Source organism: Suricata suricatta, chromosome 9 (assembly GCF_006229205.1).
Source record: "Suricata suricatta isolate VVHF042 chromosome 9, meerkat_22Aug2017_6uvM2_HiC, whole genome shotgun sequence".
In the NCBI taxonomy this organism is placed as follows: domain Eukaryota; kingdom Metazoa; phylum Chordata; class Mammalia; order Carnivora; family Herpestidae; genus Suricata; species Suricata suricatta.
In genome coordinates, this window is record NC_043708.1 from 56,945,744 (window position 1) to 56,961,849 (window position 16,106).

The window sequence follows — 16,106 nt, forward strand, 5'->3', positions numbered from 1 at the left end:
GTCTTACTTGGAGCTAATTTTATTTTATTTTACTGAAACAGCGGACATGGCCGGGACTATGATATCCAGTCAGTTTGGCCATTATATTCTCTTCTGGTACCCCAGGAGTGAGATCATGTATTTGCTATAAGCTTTTCAGTCATTCATTCTTTCTCACTCTAGAAGCTTTATCTCATCCCAAGTGATTTGAAAAATATCTGAGAGATTTCCATTGCCTACTTAGGTTTATAAAAGGTTTTATTTTATTAAAATATATAGCGCTACATGGACACATTTATGAACACACAGTCATTTGATTGGAAAGGTATATAGAACTGGCCCACATGATTAAGTAATTTTAAGATCCATTCAATTAGACTTCTAGATGTTCATGTTCCTTTCTCATTAAGTCACTTAATTTAAATGCAAAGTCATGTTTAAGGTGACATGGACATCTGAAATGAAGGACTAATGAATGTCCTTTAAATTGGAAAGCAGCAAGGTAGGAGAGAAATCCTGCTGCAAAACTCCACAGTCAGCAAAAGCAAGTATGTGTGATGATGATTCATGGTGTTTACTATCACTTGTTAACACACATAGAATTTCCAAGAGGAAAAGAAGAATGAGAGTAGTGGTAAAAATGAAGTGGGGGCACACAGATGTGACCCTGAGACCTTCCTTCCCCCACCTCCTCACTAATCTGAACCATCTAATCTAGCACAAGAAAGTGAGTTTAAAAGTGGGGTATGCATTATTCATGGGATGGCAACTTTCATTCTGATTATAGATATTTAAAAGCATCATGCATGTGAAGTGGGCTCAGTGGAAACTTCGTGCTTCTATTGCAATATATTTGGTCACTGTGAGTCAAGATGGATAATATATCTCCTAAAATGGTGTAGAATTGCCCAATTTGCTAACAAGAAAATGTTTTCATATACAGTTAAGCATTTAAACGTTTCTTCCTTTACTTACCTTTAATTCCTTCCCACTTCCAATTGAGTGGTTTATATTTTTAAAAAACTGGACCTCTAAAGAAATTGGCCCACTCATTTGTAAGTTACAGGGTATTTTTTGCAGAGTATAATATGTATTTTAATGTAAGAAATGATTTAATTTCTTAAGAATATTGAACTCTTGGGGTTCCTGGGTGGCACAGTTGGTTAGGCGTCCCACTTAGGCTGAGATCGTGATACCATGGTGGGTAAGTTCGAGCCCACATCTGGCTCTGGGCTGACTGTGCAGAACCTGCTGTGGATCCTCTGTCTCCCTCTCTCTCTTTCTCTTCCTCCCCCACTCTCTCAAAAAATAAACACTAAAAAAAAAAAAAAAGAATATTGAACTCTTGTGTCCCTTAAAGGGTACTTCTACAACTTACTGATACAAATATTGGTACTCAAGGGACATCTGGGTGGCTCAGTGAGTTAAGCGTCCAACTTAGGCTCAGGTTTGTGAGTTTGAGCCCCACACTGGGCTCTGTGCTGACAGCTCAGAGCCTGGAGCCTGCTTCGAATTCTGTGTCTCCCTCTCTCTCTGCCCCTCCTATGCTCATACTCTCTCTCAATAATAAACAAGCGTTTAAAAAAAATTCAAATATTGGCACTCCATCACAGGAAAAAATGATATTAAAATAGTTCAAGGATAAAATTACACATGGGGTAGTTGTTCCCAAACAGTAGTAAGACCACGGTCTCATTTTTATCTAACATATATGCCTGAAGAAGTTATGAACCAATACAGTGGTAAGGAAATGTAACTGCACAACAGTTAAGACCTATGGCCATTATTTTCCATTTAGGCCTAGAAGTACATTTCCTTTCCTGAGTGACCAGCAAAAAATAAACTTTAAGGCAAGCTCTGATTGAAGAAGCAGTATTACCCGTTTAAAATACCCGAAAGGAATTCTAAATTCTTTGACAAGCAATTAGCATACAGGAATCTCCTTTGACAGGAGAGAGAAGCAGAGCCCAGGAAGAGATCAGCACTTAAACAGGGCTGCCTCTGGTGGTGAAGGCATATGCTCCTATTTCTCACTGGAGTCTTTCCCCCTCCAGTCTAGAGCCTGATGAAAACTGGAGCCGTCTACTCATTGTTGCGAAGCCAGTTCCAGGGTCCTGGACGAAGCACAATGGGTGGGTGTTGGCTGTCAGCGAGTTCCTCGTCTCCAGTCCTTCCTGTTAACGTTCCCCAGTGTTTTGGGGATCTGACCGCCTGAAACTTTCTAATGGGGGCGGGGGACGTTACTCTTCTTCCCTGTAGCAACATTCTTTATCTCCTGCTCTAAGCAGGGTGTTTGACCTGGTCGTCTGTGTTCCCTATGACCCCCGCACCAGCTGTGTTCCCGACCCCATAATAAATCAAAGCTGCAGGAGGCCTGGCACAGCTCCGAACGCATTTCCTGTCGGGGCCTAAGGAAGGCTGTTTGCAGCCTGGGAGGTGGTGGGGATTCTTGGCCCTTGATGGGGCGGGGGAAGTGGGGGAGAGTCAGCTGTAGGGGGCGGTGACCGCGCTCTTGGGACGCTCCGCGCCCTCGGGCGGGACAGAACCAAGTTGGGAACAGCTGTGGGCTCAAGGGCTTCCAAGATGAGGCCGGCACTAGCCTTCTGCCTCCTCTGGCAGGCTTTCTGGCCTCGGCCTGGCCGGGGCGAACACCCCACGGCCGACCGCGCGGGTTGCTCGGCCTCGGGGGCCTGCTACAGCCTGCACCACGCTACCATCAAGAGGCCGGCGGCTGAGGAGGCCTGCAGTCTGCGCGGCGGGGCGCTCAGCACCGTGAGCGCGGGCGCAGAGCTCCGCGCGGTGCTGGCGCTCCTGCGGGCAGGCCCGGGGCCCGGAGGGGGCTCCAAAGACCTTGTGTTCTGGGTGGCGCTGGAACGCGGGCGGTCGCACTGCACTCTGGAGAACGAGCCATTGCGGGGTTTCTCCTGGCTCTCCGCCGACGTCGGCGGGTCCGAAAGCGAGACGCTGGAGTGGGTGGAGGAGCCCCAACGCTCCTGCACCTCTCAGAGTTGCGCAGGACTCCAGGCCACCCGGGGGGTTGATCCCGCAGGCTGGAAGGAGATGCGATGCCACTCGCGTGCCAATGGCTACTTGTGCAAATACCAGTTTGAGGGCTTGTGCCCGGCGCCGCTCCCCGGGGCCGCCTCTAACTTGAGCTACCGCGCGCCCTTCCAATTGTACAGCGCGACGCTGGACTTCAGCCCCCCGGGGACCAAGGTGAGTGCGCTCTGCCCTGGGCATCTCTCCATCACTGCCACCTGCATCGTGGACGAGGTCGGCGCGCGCTGGGACGGGATACCTTCCGGGGCTGTGCTCTGTCCCTGCCCCGGGAGGTACCTCCGTGCTGGCAAATGCGCAGAGCCCTCTGACTGTCTAGATGACTTGGGAGGCTTTGCCTGCGAGTGCGCTGCGGGCTTCGTGCTGGGGAAAGACGGACACTCGTGTGTAACCAATGGGGAAGGACAGCCGGCCCCCGAGGGCACCGACGTGCCCACCAGGCCAGCCACTACAGCCAGCCCCGACCCGAAGAGAACGTGGACACCCAGGGTACATGAGAAGCCAAGAGAGGTACCACATGTCTTTGGACAAGGCAGTTCAGCACCATCTATTTCGGAGATTCCTCAGTGGGGAGCACAGAGCACGATGTCTACCCTTCAGGTGTCCTCTCAAGCTAATTCAAAGGCCGCCATCACCTCTTCAGGAAGCGTGATTCCCAAGTTTAATTCCACGTCTTCCCCTGCCATTCCCCAGGCTTCCGACTCCTCCTCCACCGTGGTCTTCATACTTGTGAGCATAGCAGTCATAGTATTGGTTATCTTGACTATGACAGTGCTGGGGCTTTTCAAACTCTGCTTCCACAAAAGCCCTTCTTCGCAGTCAAGAAAGGAGCCTTTGGCCCAGCCAGGCAAGGAGGGTGGTACCGAGGCCGCTGCTCTGCGCTCCATTTCTGTACATTGCACAGACAATGGAGTGAAGGTGGGGGACGCTGGTCTGCGAGACAGAGCAGAGGGTGCCTCGCTGACAGGGTCCTCTCTTGGCTCTGGTGACACCTAGGGAAAAGGCACTCCCTCTGAGCAGAGTTTTTCACTGTCCCTGAAAAGGGAAAAGAAAAGGAACTTATTTAGGGACTGAATTTCTTGTAGAAAATCCTCTTTCTACACGAGTTTAACTCCCTCTACTCCACGGAGGAGATAAATCTGAACTGGACGCTCATTTCCTGAGGAGGGAAATGGTGGAAGAGATGGACGTGACTTGTGGTGGTACTGGGGGCTGGGATGCTACTGGGAAGAGGTTTTTCTCCTTGTGTTTATTCTGGGGAATTTGGAGAAGTGCTTGAACATGTGAAGACATTGGAAGCAAAGAGAAAACAGTGCAATTAAAAAAAAAATTTTTTTTTACCAAAATGGAAAGGAAACTTACTGTCTGCATTGTTCAGGCTTGACATATAATGGTTTGAAATGCCCAGGCAAAGAATAAAGAATTGTTGATAACCCACACTCAAATATCACTGGTTTCTTGGAGGAGTAATTATTTAGGAAAAACAGTGTAGGGGCATACTGGAAATAGCAGTAAGAGCATCCTGCTTTCAGATTGAAGGGGAAAACGTCAAGTCCTTGTAATGAGGAGTAGATCTTTAACAACTAGCAACTTTTTTCTTGGTTCTTTTATACTTTGCTTTCAAAGTCACTGCTACTTATGTGCTCTGCTATAAATCCAAACTGTAGCGTTGCCAGAGTAGCTGGCTCTAGAAGCAAATTATAGTTGACCACCAATTCAAGTGTTTACTGTGTGTCCTTGCTCAAGGAAACAAATGATTTGTGTTTTCCTTTTCCAACATTTGTGCTGTCCAGTGTAATGACCTTCGCAACCAAATAGCCCTCTCCTAAACATTAGGATGCTGATCCTCACTTCCAATTATGGTGATGTTAATTTTCAATTAAAACGTTAATGCTAAGTATTGATTTGAAATTTTTGGGGTGCATTAAAGCAAAAAGGAGCTGGATTTCCTCCAAAGTTGCTAGGTTCTTACGCACTTTTTAATCCATGAAAAAATCTTGAAATCCAAACTATTTCCTTACCCCCTTAAAAAGAAATGTGTGCAGTGACTATAAATGCCCATCTTGGAATGCTTATAATTTAACAACAGGCATGGTAACAGCTCTCCATAAGATTATTAGTATAAGAAATAAGTGGTAAATATAAACATCTATCATCTTGTTATGATTTGGGTCATTAGGAAGGAACCTAAGTGAAGCATTCCTCTAAAAAATAACTAAGATGTTATAATAATCATAATCTAGTGAAATTGAGATGCCTAAAAATATTGCACTTCTATTGGTATGATAAGACTTTAAAACTAAGTATGTGGGGGTTGTTATATGGAGAGAGAAAGACAAACAAGCTTAGTAATCAGGAAGAATGAAAACAGGAAGTTTGCACTACATTTTCATAGAACCATTTTGATGTTCGCAAGTGTATCTTGTATAATATATATATTATATACATATATGTGGTATTGTAACATTAAAGGAATAAATAGATAATTGTTTCATATACTAAATATATGTCTAAATAGTTCTAAAATAAAATCACAAATGAATTAGAATTAACATTGGAAGGAATTTTAAATAAAATCAAATCAGGTAAGTAATGGCTTACTCAATGTCTCTAACTTGTCAGAGTGTCTCAGTTCACCTCAGTTGTGGTGTATTATCTTTCCTCATTACTACATGACCTCTCTGTAAAGAAGGTAACTGTATGAATAGAATATATGATCCTTTCTTTTGTAACTTGAAAACTAGGTCCTTCTATCACTGCACTGAACTGTAAATTTTCTGTATCTATAATTATTGGTATATCTAAAATTATCTCTATCTTTGTGTGTGCATACATCTGTGTGTACACATGCTTTGTCTTAAAGTAGACTGCTTTTGTATCATCGCTGTAATACAATGGAGTATGCATCTTTAACTTATTATGCAACATGACACTGGTGGCATTACCAATCTTGGGGTCCAAATGCCCTATGTGAAAAATAAATAGGTTTGAGCATAATCAGTCAACTATTACTTGCTATTATTTTCCCTTGTAAGTAGATAGGCAAAAATTACAGAAAACTATTTGTTTTTATATTTGATTTCCTGACAGATAGCAATTGCAGACCAAGCTTCATATGACTCTCTGAAGCTTTGGCTCTGAAATCTTTCATAAAATTTTGAATCCATGGTATAATCAGGCCAGTCAAGCTTGATCTCTTGTGAACTAAGGTTAGGGTCTTTACTATTTCTCTACTACCACTTCATTATTTCTCCAATCTCTTTGAGGTTTAGTCCTTTCTTACTTAAAACACTCTGTCCCCACACTCATCCCATATAGCTGCCCGTTCGATCATTTCCTTAAAAGAAAGAGTTAGCATCTAGTTTTCAGTTGTCAGCCCTTTAATTCCTGCCATTATTTCATACAATCTTGAAGCCTTCATGGATGACTCTCCAATGACTGCACATTTCAGTTCCTTGCCTTCCTCACTTCCAATGACCTCCACTTCATTTTAGTCATCCAATCCAACAGCCACACCTTAGCCTTTCAGATGATTCTGAAACTGCTTTACATCTGAAATTATGAATCCACACATTCATATGCTTGCACGTTTGTTTAGACTTGTACTTTATTCACTTTTGCCACTGATTGAAAGTAAACCATTATCGTTTGATCTTTGAGGATCTTTCTTTCTTACAATAACAACAGGACTTGCTGTGAATACTAGCCTTACATGGTATAATACTTTTTCTTTTTCTTTTTCTTTTTCTAAACAACTTCATATATACAAACTTGCAAATGCAGTAAAAATAACTTTCCTTCCTGAGTCATGTAAGAGCAAATTGCCAGCCTCATGCCCCACCATACTGAATATTTTAACGATTACTTCTAGGTTATATAATTTGTTGCCATTCAATTATTGACAGTATTCTCATGTAATTATTTTTCATTTCCATAAAGGTGGTAGTGATGTCTTCTCTTTGATTTAATTAATCTTTAATTATTAATAATTTGAGTGTTTCATAAGGATGAGACTAGTCTAACTAAAGGTCTGTCAATTTTGTTGATCTTTTCAAAGAACTTGCTTTTAGATTCATTGATTTTTCCCTATAGTGTTTCTGTTTTCTATTTCACTTATTTCTCATTTAATTTTTATTATTTCCATCCCTGTCCTTGTTTTGGGTTTAGTGTATTCTCATTTTTCTACTTTTTTAGGATGATAAATTAGACTATTGATATGAGAGTTTTCTTTTTCTGAGATCTCCTTTTTTAAACATTTTTTATTTTATTTTATTCTATTTTATTTTATTTTATTTTAGAAAGAAGGCAAGTGGAGGAGGGAGAGGGAGAGAGAGAGAGAGAGAGAGAGACAGAGACAGAGAGAGAGAGACAGAGATAGAGAGAGAGAGCGAGAGCACAGAGCCTAATGCAGGGCTCACTCCCATGACCCTGGGATCATGACCTGAGCCAAAATCAAGAGATCTTCCTTTTTTAACATAGGCATTTACAGCTATAAATTTCCCTTTAAGCACTGCTTTAACGGTATCCAGTAAGTTTGGGCAATTTTTGTTTTCCTTTTCATTCATCTCAAAGTATTTTCTAATTTACTTGTAATTTTTTTCTTAATACATTGGTTATTTAAGAGGGTGTTACTTAATTTCCACATATTTGTAAAAATCCTAAATTCCTTCTGGTTTTAATTTTTAATTTGATTCCATTGTGGTTAGATTAGAAAACAAAATATGTATGGTTTTAAACCCTTTCTTAAAATTATGTTTTAATGTTTATTTGTTTTTTATTTTTTTAATGTTTATTTTTGAAAGAGAATGAGAGAGAAAGACAGCGTGTGACCAGGGGAGGGGAGGGGCAGAGAGAGAAAGAGAGGGAGACACAGAACTTAAAGTGGGGTCCAGACTCTACCAGGTCTGCACAGAGCCTGACATGGGGCTCGAACTCATGAACTGTGAGATCATGACTTGAACTGAAGTCAGATGCTCAACCAACTGAGCCACACAAGCACCCCTAATATTTATTGATTTTTGAGAGAGAGGGGAATCTGAAGCCGGCTCTGTGCTGACAGCAGACAGCCCAATGCAGGGCTAGAATTCACAAACCATGAGATCACGACCTGAGCCGAAGTCAGATGCCTAAATGACTGAGCCACCCAGGTGCTCCTGGTTTAAACCCTTTTCAATTTATTGAGTCTTGTTTATGGTCTATCCCAGAGCATAGCATATGGTCTATCCTGGAAAATGTATTCCACAGGTCCCTGAGAAGATAGTGTATTCTGCTGTTGTTGGGTAAGGTACTAGAGAGGTCTGTTGTGAATACTTTGTCTATAGTGTTTTTCAAGTCCTTTATTTCAGTTTGATCTTTTTCGTAGATTTTTCTGAAGTCTCTAACTTTTATTGTCAAATTATCTACTTCTAACCAGTTCTGTCAGTCATTTTTAAATGTATTTTGAGCTCTGTTATTAGGTATGTGGATGTTTATGGTTGTATCTCCTGATGTATGGGCTCTTTTTTCATAAAATGTCCCTCTTTATCTCTGGTAACATTTTTTGTTTGTTTGTTTTAAAGTCCATTTTGCATGATATTAGTATAGCAATTTAAGTTGTCTTATGGTTGCTTTTTGCTTATTACATTTTTTTCATCTTTTATCTTTCAACCATTTATGCCTTTGAATCTAATGTGTCTTTTGTATACAGCATATGTTTGGATTATTTTTTTAATCTATTCTCCAATCTCTGCCTTCTGAATGAATATTAAGTGTGTTTGTTCTTAATGTAATTACTGATAATGAGGATTTACATCTATTATTTTGTGTTGGCTTTCTATGTGTTTTATGGCTCTTTGTTCCTATATTCTATTGCTTTTTTATGTATTAAATATTTTATACAGTGTCATCTTAATTTTCTTGCTTCCTATACTTTTATAGAGATTTTTCACTAAGTGACTGCCATGAAGATTATAATTAACATCTTAATTTAAAGACTGTGTAGTTAGGATTAATACCAAATAATTTCAATAGTATACAACAATTTTGCTCTAACATAGCTATATCCTTTTTTGGGTATAGGATCAGTTTAAATAAAGGTCTGCTACTTCTCTCCTTCTTTGTGCTATTATTGTCAATCAAATTACATCTTTATATAATATAAGCCCATCATCACGATTTTATAATTATTGTTTTAGTATGCAATTATCTTTTTCATCAGATAGACTAGGGGCACCGAGGTGGCTCAGTCAGTTAAGCTTCTGATTTCGGCTCAGGTCATGATCTCACAGTTCATGGGTTCAAGCCCTGTGTCAGGCTCTGTGCTGATAGTCAGCTCAGAGCCTGGAGCCTGCTTCAGATTCTGTGTCTCCCTCTTTCTCGGCCCTTCCCCCATTCATAGTCTGCCTGTCAAAAATAAATAAACAAACAAATCAGAGAAAATAAAAAATTATAAAGAAAAATACATTCATATTGTCTTTCACATTTACCTATGTCAATACCTTTGCCAATGCTCTTTATATCTTTGTGTGGTTTTGTTGCTGGTTACTGTCTTTTATCATCATCCTGAAGGGTTCCCATTAGTGTTTCTTACAGGGCATGCCTGCCGATGACAAATTCTCCCAATTTTTGTTTGAGTATGCCTTGAGTATCTCTTTCCTTTTTTGATGGTTAGTTTTACTACATATAAAATTTGGGGTTAATCATCTTTTCCTTTTAACACTTTGCCTAAGTCATCAAATTGCCTTCTGGGCTTCATGATTTCTGATAAACATTAGTTAATTTTACTGATGATCTTTTTTTCAATTTGACTTGTTTTTCTCTTGCTACTTTTAAGCTTCTTTTCTGTGACTGATTTTCTGTTTCTTTGTATAGCTCATCCATTTTTGCTGAAAACTGGGTGTTTTAGATAATATAATGTGGCAACTCTGTAAATCCATCCCCTGACTGCCACACAACAGTTTGCTGTTGTTGCTGTTTATTTGGTTACATTCTTTGATTGATTCTGAAAAGTCTATATTTCCTGTGATGTGTAACCATTGAAATAACTCTAACTTTGCTCAGTTAACTTAATGGTCAGCTAATGATTACATAGATTTCTTTAAATGATTGGACCAATAAATCTCCCACCATTTGCAGAGGGGTTCTCTGTGGGGGTGGGCAGGGCTTTAATGCTTCAACAGATTATAATTCTGCCTTAGGCACCACTTCTTGCTGTTATAGGTCCCTAGCATCACCTAGAGTTGGAGAAATTAGAGCATTTTCAGATTTTTCCTGGGCAAATGCAAGCCTTAGATATGCATCTGCCTTCCTAGATTCCCAAAAATAGGTGGGAGTGTTGCAAAGCCCCTACAGACATCTCTTTCCCAAAATCTTCCAGAATTTTTAGTTTTTGTTCAGTCTCTTGTTTGTTACATTGACATCACCACCTGTGTTAGTTCCCTAGGGCTGCTGTAACAAATTATTACCAATTTTGTGTCTTAAAACAACAGAAATTTATTCCCTCACTGCTCTGGAGGCTAAAAGTCCAAAATCAAGGTGTTGGCAGGGGTTTGATACTTCTGAAGTCTCTAGGAAAGAATCACTCATTCCTCTTTCTAGCATCTGATGGTTGATTTGATCCTTGGTGTTTCTTGGCTTACAGCTAAATCACTACAATCTCTGCCTTTATTATCACACGGACTGCTTACCTCTATGTGTCTCTTATTTGTCTATGTGTCCAAATTTCCCTCTTCTTTTTAAAACCTTATTTTGAGAGAGAGAGAGAGAGAGAGAGAGAGAGAGAGAGAGAGAGAGAGAGAGAGAATATGAGATAATGGGGGAGGGGCAGAGAGGAAAAGAGAATCCCAAGCAGACCTGTGCTGTCTGTGTACACCTCAGTGTAAGGCTCAATTCCATGAACCATTAGATCGTGACCTGAGCTGAAATCAAGAGTGGGACACTTACCTACTGAGTCACCCATATGCCCCTCCCTCTTTTTATAAGGATGCCAATCACTGTATTTAAGTCCCACTCTAATTCAGTATGACTTTGTTTTAACTTAATTACATTGCAACAATCTTATTTCCAAATAAGGTCACATTCACAGATACCGAGAGTTAAGACATATATATATATATATATGTATATATATATATATATATATATATATATACATATATATATATGTAGATGATAGTCTGATAGTCTTGTCAAATTGCACCAATTAATTTGCAGCCACAGGCTTGCCTTGCCTGAATAGCAATTTACTCCACCTGTGGCACCTAAACATACCTCTTCACTGAAACCATCTGTGGTGATAAATATATAAAATAATATTTTACATTTAATAATAAATTTTAAAAATAATATTTATATAACTTATAAAAGCTTACATAACTTGCAACCACAGATGTAGACGGAAAGCAGAGAGCACTGGAGATTGTATGTCCCACTATAAACCAAACTGGACAGATCTGGTGATCATGCGCCATGGGACTGGGCATCTATCCCCCAGTGCCAGGGCGGTATGTAAACTTCCTAGAGTTTAGATCATTCCTCTAGATAAGTGATCAAGTGAGAGGAAGAGAATCCTGGAATGACCATTTAACCAGGTAGCACTAAGAAAAATCAGAAAACACTGATTTATAAATATCATGATAAATGCATTTCATATCTTCTCAGTGTTTTTTGATGAGTGCTTACTCTAGTCTAGATTACTGTAATAAGAAGCCTCTATATTAATTTTCTTAAAACAGTTGTATGAGGCAGTTAATATTACATCTATTTCATAGACAAAGCTGAGAGTATATACAATTTTTTTAAGTATGTACATAGAAATTTCTTTATTTTTCAGTAACAGAACTCAGTTCTTGAGCCCCAATTCTGCTGATGACAGAAAATTTAATATAAACCACTCAGACCCCCCCTTTCAGTATTTCAGGAAGTTGTAATGTCATTACAAACTAGTGAACATAACTCAAGAGTCCTAAGAACAAGAAAACAAGTCTATAACTACTGGCCCATAACTCTGAAAAAGAAAAAAAAAAGTGTTTAAATGTGTCCAAGCGTAGCAAACAATGCTCCTAAACTAAACATCATTTTGTTCTCTTCTCCAAGTGTGCTAACTTGTTATGAGAAGTGAGGGTGTGATGAGAGCGGGTAGTAAGACTCATTATTTGAAAAAAATGACCACTTTCTAATTCCTACATTTCTCCCTCTGACATTTCACATAACAGAACTGGGAGGGTAAGTATCATCCAATGGGTACTGGGTGGATGAACACTTAGTGTCCAGAAAGCATCCTTCTCAAAGCCTTGGTTAGAAACACATCCTTTAAATGACCCACCCCAATGAATAACTTCTCCTGGAATTATAGTGTCTTACAAGGCAGTAATTGTAGTTTATTGCTTGCACAAGCCCCAGGGGCCCTGCCTGGCTCTCCAGCGCTGTGACTGTGGGCCCATCCACGGTGCCAACAGTGTCAAGTGGGAACTATCTGGCGGGCACTTATTCCCAGTGCACCATGCTTGCTGTCAAGTATTTCCTTTCCCACAGCTCCCTTTGTCAGTGTATATAGAAAGCTCTTAAAAATGGTAAACCATGAAAAAGTGCTTTAAATGCCTTTTTTAAAAAGAGTTTTTCTTTTAAAAATTGAATGTAAATTAAAAAGAACAAACAAATCAATTTCAGATTATTCTGATATGTTATAATATCCACATACCACTTTATATAGGCCTATAATATCTTCATAGAAACTTATATAGAAAAAAATTATATGTACTCTCTTGTTTTATTTGTCCTCACAAAACCCCTGTGAATCTAGCAGAGGGATAGATGGGTAGAAATGTGCAGTGTCTGTGATGTTCTTCCCAGCGGGGACCGCAGAGTTACTGAGACTGTTATCATAGCACATCCAGCCGGGTTTCTCATCAGAACAAGAGGCTCTTCTTGCAAACATAAGAAGCTAAGGAGTTTTACATAGTTTAAATTTTCTGTGTTCCTAACGTGGATTCACATTTGACTGAACTTGACAGGTATAGGTGAAAGCCAAGTTAGAATCAAAACTTCTTATTCACGCTTCTCCGATATTCGGCAGGTGATGCAGGAGATAAGGAATCGTGCTAAGAAATCCTCACTTTCAGATGTTAGCACCTTTATCTGTACCCCCTCCCATGACCTTCACATTTCTTCTTTTTCCCCTATTTTGGGTCTCAGTAGGATGGCTAACCCTTCCATTTATGGTCTTAACATTCCCATCCGTAATTTGACACTATCTCATTTTTACCTTCAATTTTCCTCACTGTACTGGTCTTCCCTTTGGACTATACATCAAGTCTGCCTCATCCTAAATCACCACCACAAACAGAAATCTCATCACGGTGCTTTTCCCCTTTACTCTTCATCTCTCTCCTTCTGGTGATTTACCCCAGCTTGTTATCACATTTACCTCCGTGATGTACTACTCCATCATTCAACTCCGCTGTTCAGATGGATCCCAGGCTCCTCCACTCAAGTTCACATTCCTGATCCTTGTTCAGGGGCTTCTAAGATCTTCCAAGACCTCATCAAGTCAGTCCACACTCCTATCATATTGGACCCTGTGTCTTTGTTAAGTTGAACTACTTGGTTTTGCTTAATTGCTGCTCCAGGATTTTTTAAATGTTTATTTCTTGAGTGAGTGAGAGAGAGAGAGAGAGAGAGAGAGAGAGAGAGAGAGAGAGGGAAAGGCAGAGGGGGCGGGACAGAGGATCCAAAGCAGACTCTGCGCTGACAGCAGAGAGCCTGATGTGGGGCTCGAACTCACGAACTGTGAGATCATGACCTGAACTGAAGTCAGATGCTTAAAGACTGAACTATCCAGGAGTCCCTGCAGCTCCATAATTTTAACATGCATTTCCACTACCCGAAAAGCTAGCCATAACCAGCTGGCATGCTGAAATGTGTCTACATTACAAATCCCATTTTAAATACTACATCCTCCAAGATATCTTCCCCATCTACCTCAAATTAAAACCGGCTCTCTGAAATCCCTCACCACTATTGCAAGCTCTCTGAAAGCTACCGGTGCATATTTTTTTTCATGTCCCCTACGACACTGCATGCTGTTGAAGTGAGGAATTACACCTTACACACTTTGTAAAAAGTAAATTACCTTTATGCTGCAAGCTATCAATAGATGTTTTCTAAATAAATTATAATTAGGCAGAAATGATAATAAATTTGATTAAATGCATACTAATTTTTATATTGTAAATCAAGTTTTTACTATTTTAAATTCTTACAAAAGAATTTAGTGGGGCACCTGGGTGGCTCAGTCAGTTAAGCATCTGGCATTGACTCAGGTCATGATCTCATTGTCACGAGTTTGAGCCCCATGTCAGTCTCTATGCTGACAGCTCAGAGCCTGGAGCCTGCTTCGGATTCTGTGTCTCCCTCTTTTTCTGCCCCTCCCCTGCTCATGCTCTTTCTCCCTCTGTCTTTCAATAATAAATAAATGCTTTTTTAAAAAAATTTAGTAACTATATTATGCATTATTACTAAAAGCTTTCCTGGATATCTTGTACAAGTTTTCACTTTGTGATGTGTACATATTAACTCAGGCAAGCATGAAACAAAAAATTTTTTTATCTGTATCCCTGAAAGTCCCTCTTTCTTTGCACCCACACAAACCCTCCCACATGGCTAAAAATGGAGATACTTTTCCTTCCCAGACCATCTCTTTTCTTACAAAGATTTCCCTAAATAAGTAATCCAGATGGAATCTTTCTCCAAAAATCCCTCCAACACCTGCCCCCTCTATCTGCCCTGCCCAACGTCCTCCTTTCTGAAGACCAGTGGTAGATATCCTGAAAGCTCCAAGCAGCAGTTGGATTTTCTGAGGTGCCATTGTTTGGGGAAGTAAAGGCGGGAACAAATCCAAGGCAGCCAGTGAACTCTAGGCTGAAGTATACATGGCAATAAACTGTCTCGGGGAATAATATTGCCTGTAGCAGGATCGATCCAACAGGGCAGTCCCCAGTCCCACAGCTGTAACCTGAGGAAACTAAGGATCTCTGGGCACACTGATTCCTCTATTCAAGAGCCTGTGCAACTAGGATCGCTGGTGGCTCCTGCTAGCAACACCAACCCAGACTCTCTTACCAGCAAATCTGTGATCCAAATGGTAGGGGAAAAGGAGAAAATATAAATGAAAAATAATTGACACTTCCATGGTTCTATTGCCCATACGCAAAACGTCCACTATTATTGTTCTCTTCTTGATAGCCCACTTGTACCAGCTTTTCACTATCCTCACATCCCTTGTCTCTTGAGCCCTTAGACACACCTATAAACTGAAATTGGAAGCAAGTGGGGAGGATGCTAACTAGCTATTTCCAGGCCTCCAAAGCTGAAGGTAGGCTTCTCCTCACATTGAGTTCACCTTTCACTGGGTGAACTCATATTGACTGGGTGTCAATATGTGGATGGCAAATGTGGTAGGAATGGCTCTGTGTGTCCCCAGCCAGGCCCTCTTCACCAGGCCATCAGGATGGTGTTTTCCCAAACGAGCTAATTCCAGAGTATTAGCTGACTCCAAATACTTCTTGCTTCTGTACAGCTGTTTAACTCTCTTATTTCAAGGAGGCAACATTCATAGAATGTAAGAGTCCATAGTGCTTTCCTCACTTAACACAATTATTCACATAGTGTGTATTCACCTTCTATTTCCCCTTTAAGATGTAGGTCCTGTGAAGGCAGAAACCATGTCTGCCTGTTTCTTTCGCGCGTCCACAGTGTCTGGCACATAAATGTCATGAAATCTTTATTAAATGAATGGAGGTAGGTGGTCTGAAATAGAGCTAAGGGGCAGGCTTGGTGGAGACATGTTTGATGATATTTTCTGAATAAATATGCATTTGACTGCACACACACACACACACACACACACACCTCCCACCTCTCTAGCTCTATAGAAGTTGCCTATGTGCCTCTGTTCTGGATCTCTGCATGTCCCAGCTGTGCCACTTGTTTCTGGGAGGTATGCCTTCGACCACCCTTTAACCCGATAGCTATCCTCTACCTGACTTTTTCTTTAAATGATCTGGCATCTTCCTCTCTTTTGTTACACCCTGGCA

General features: G+C 40.6%; 1 protein-coding gene across 1 annotated transcript; it reads left to right on the plus strand.

Moving 5' to 3' along the window:
* The first annotated feature begins 2,534 nt into the window (after positions 1-2,534).
* On the plus strand, positions 2,535-5,539 carry CLEC14A (C-type lectin domain containing 14A). Its single transcript, XM_029951196.1, has one exon. The coding sequence runs from the start codon at positions 2,563-2,565 to the stop codon at positions 4,030-4,032; it is 1,470 nt and encodes a 489-aa protein (XP_029807056.1). The 5' UTR covers positions 2,535-2,562; the 3' UTR covers positions 4,033-5,539.
* Positions 5,540-16,106: the final 10,567 nt, after the last annotated feature.

Coding starts and splice junctions, on each gene's coding strand:
- CLEC14A (XM_029951196.1), top strand. CDS start 2,563: ATGAGGCCGGCACTAGCCTTCTGCCTCCTCTGGCAGGCTTTCTGGCCT.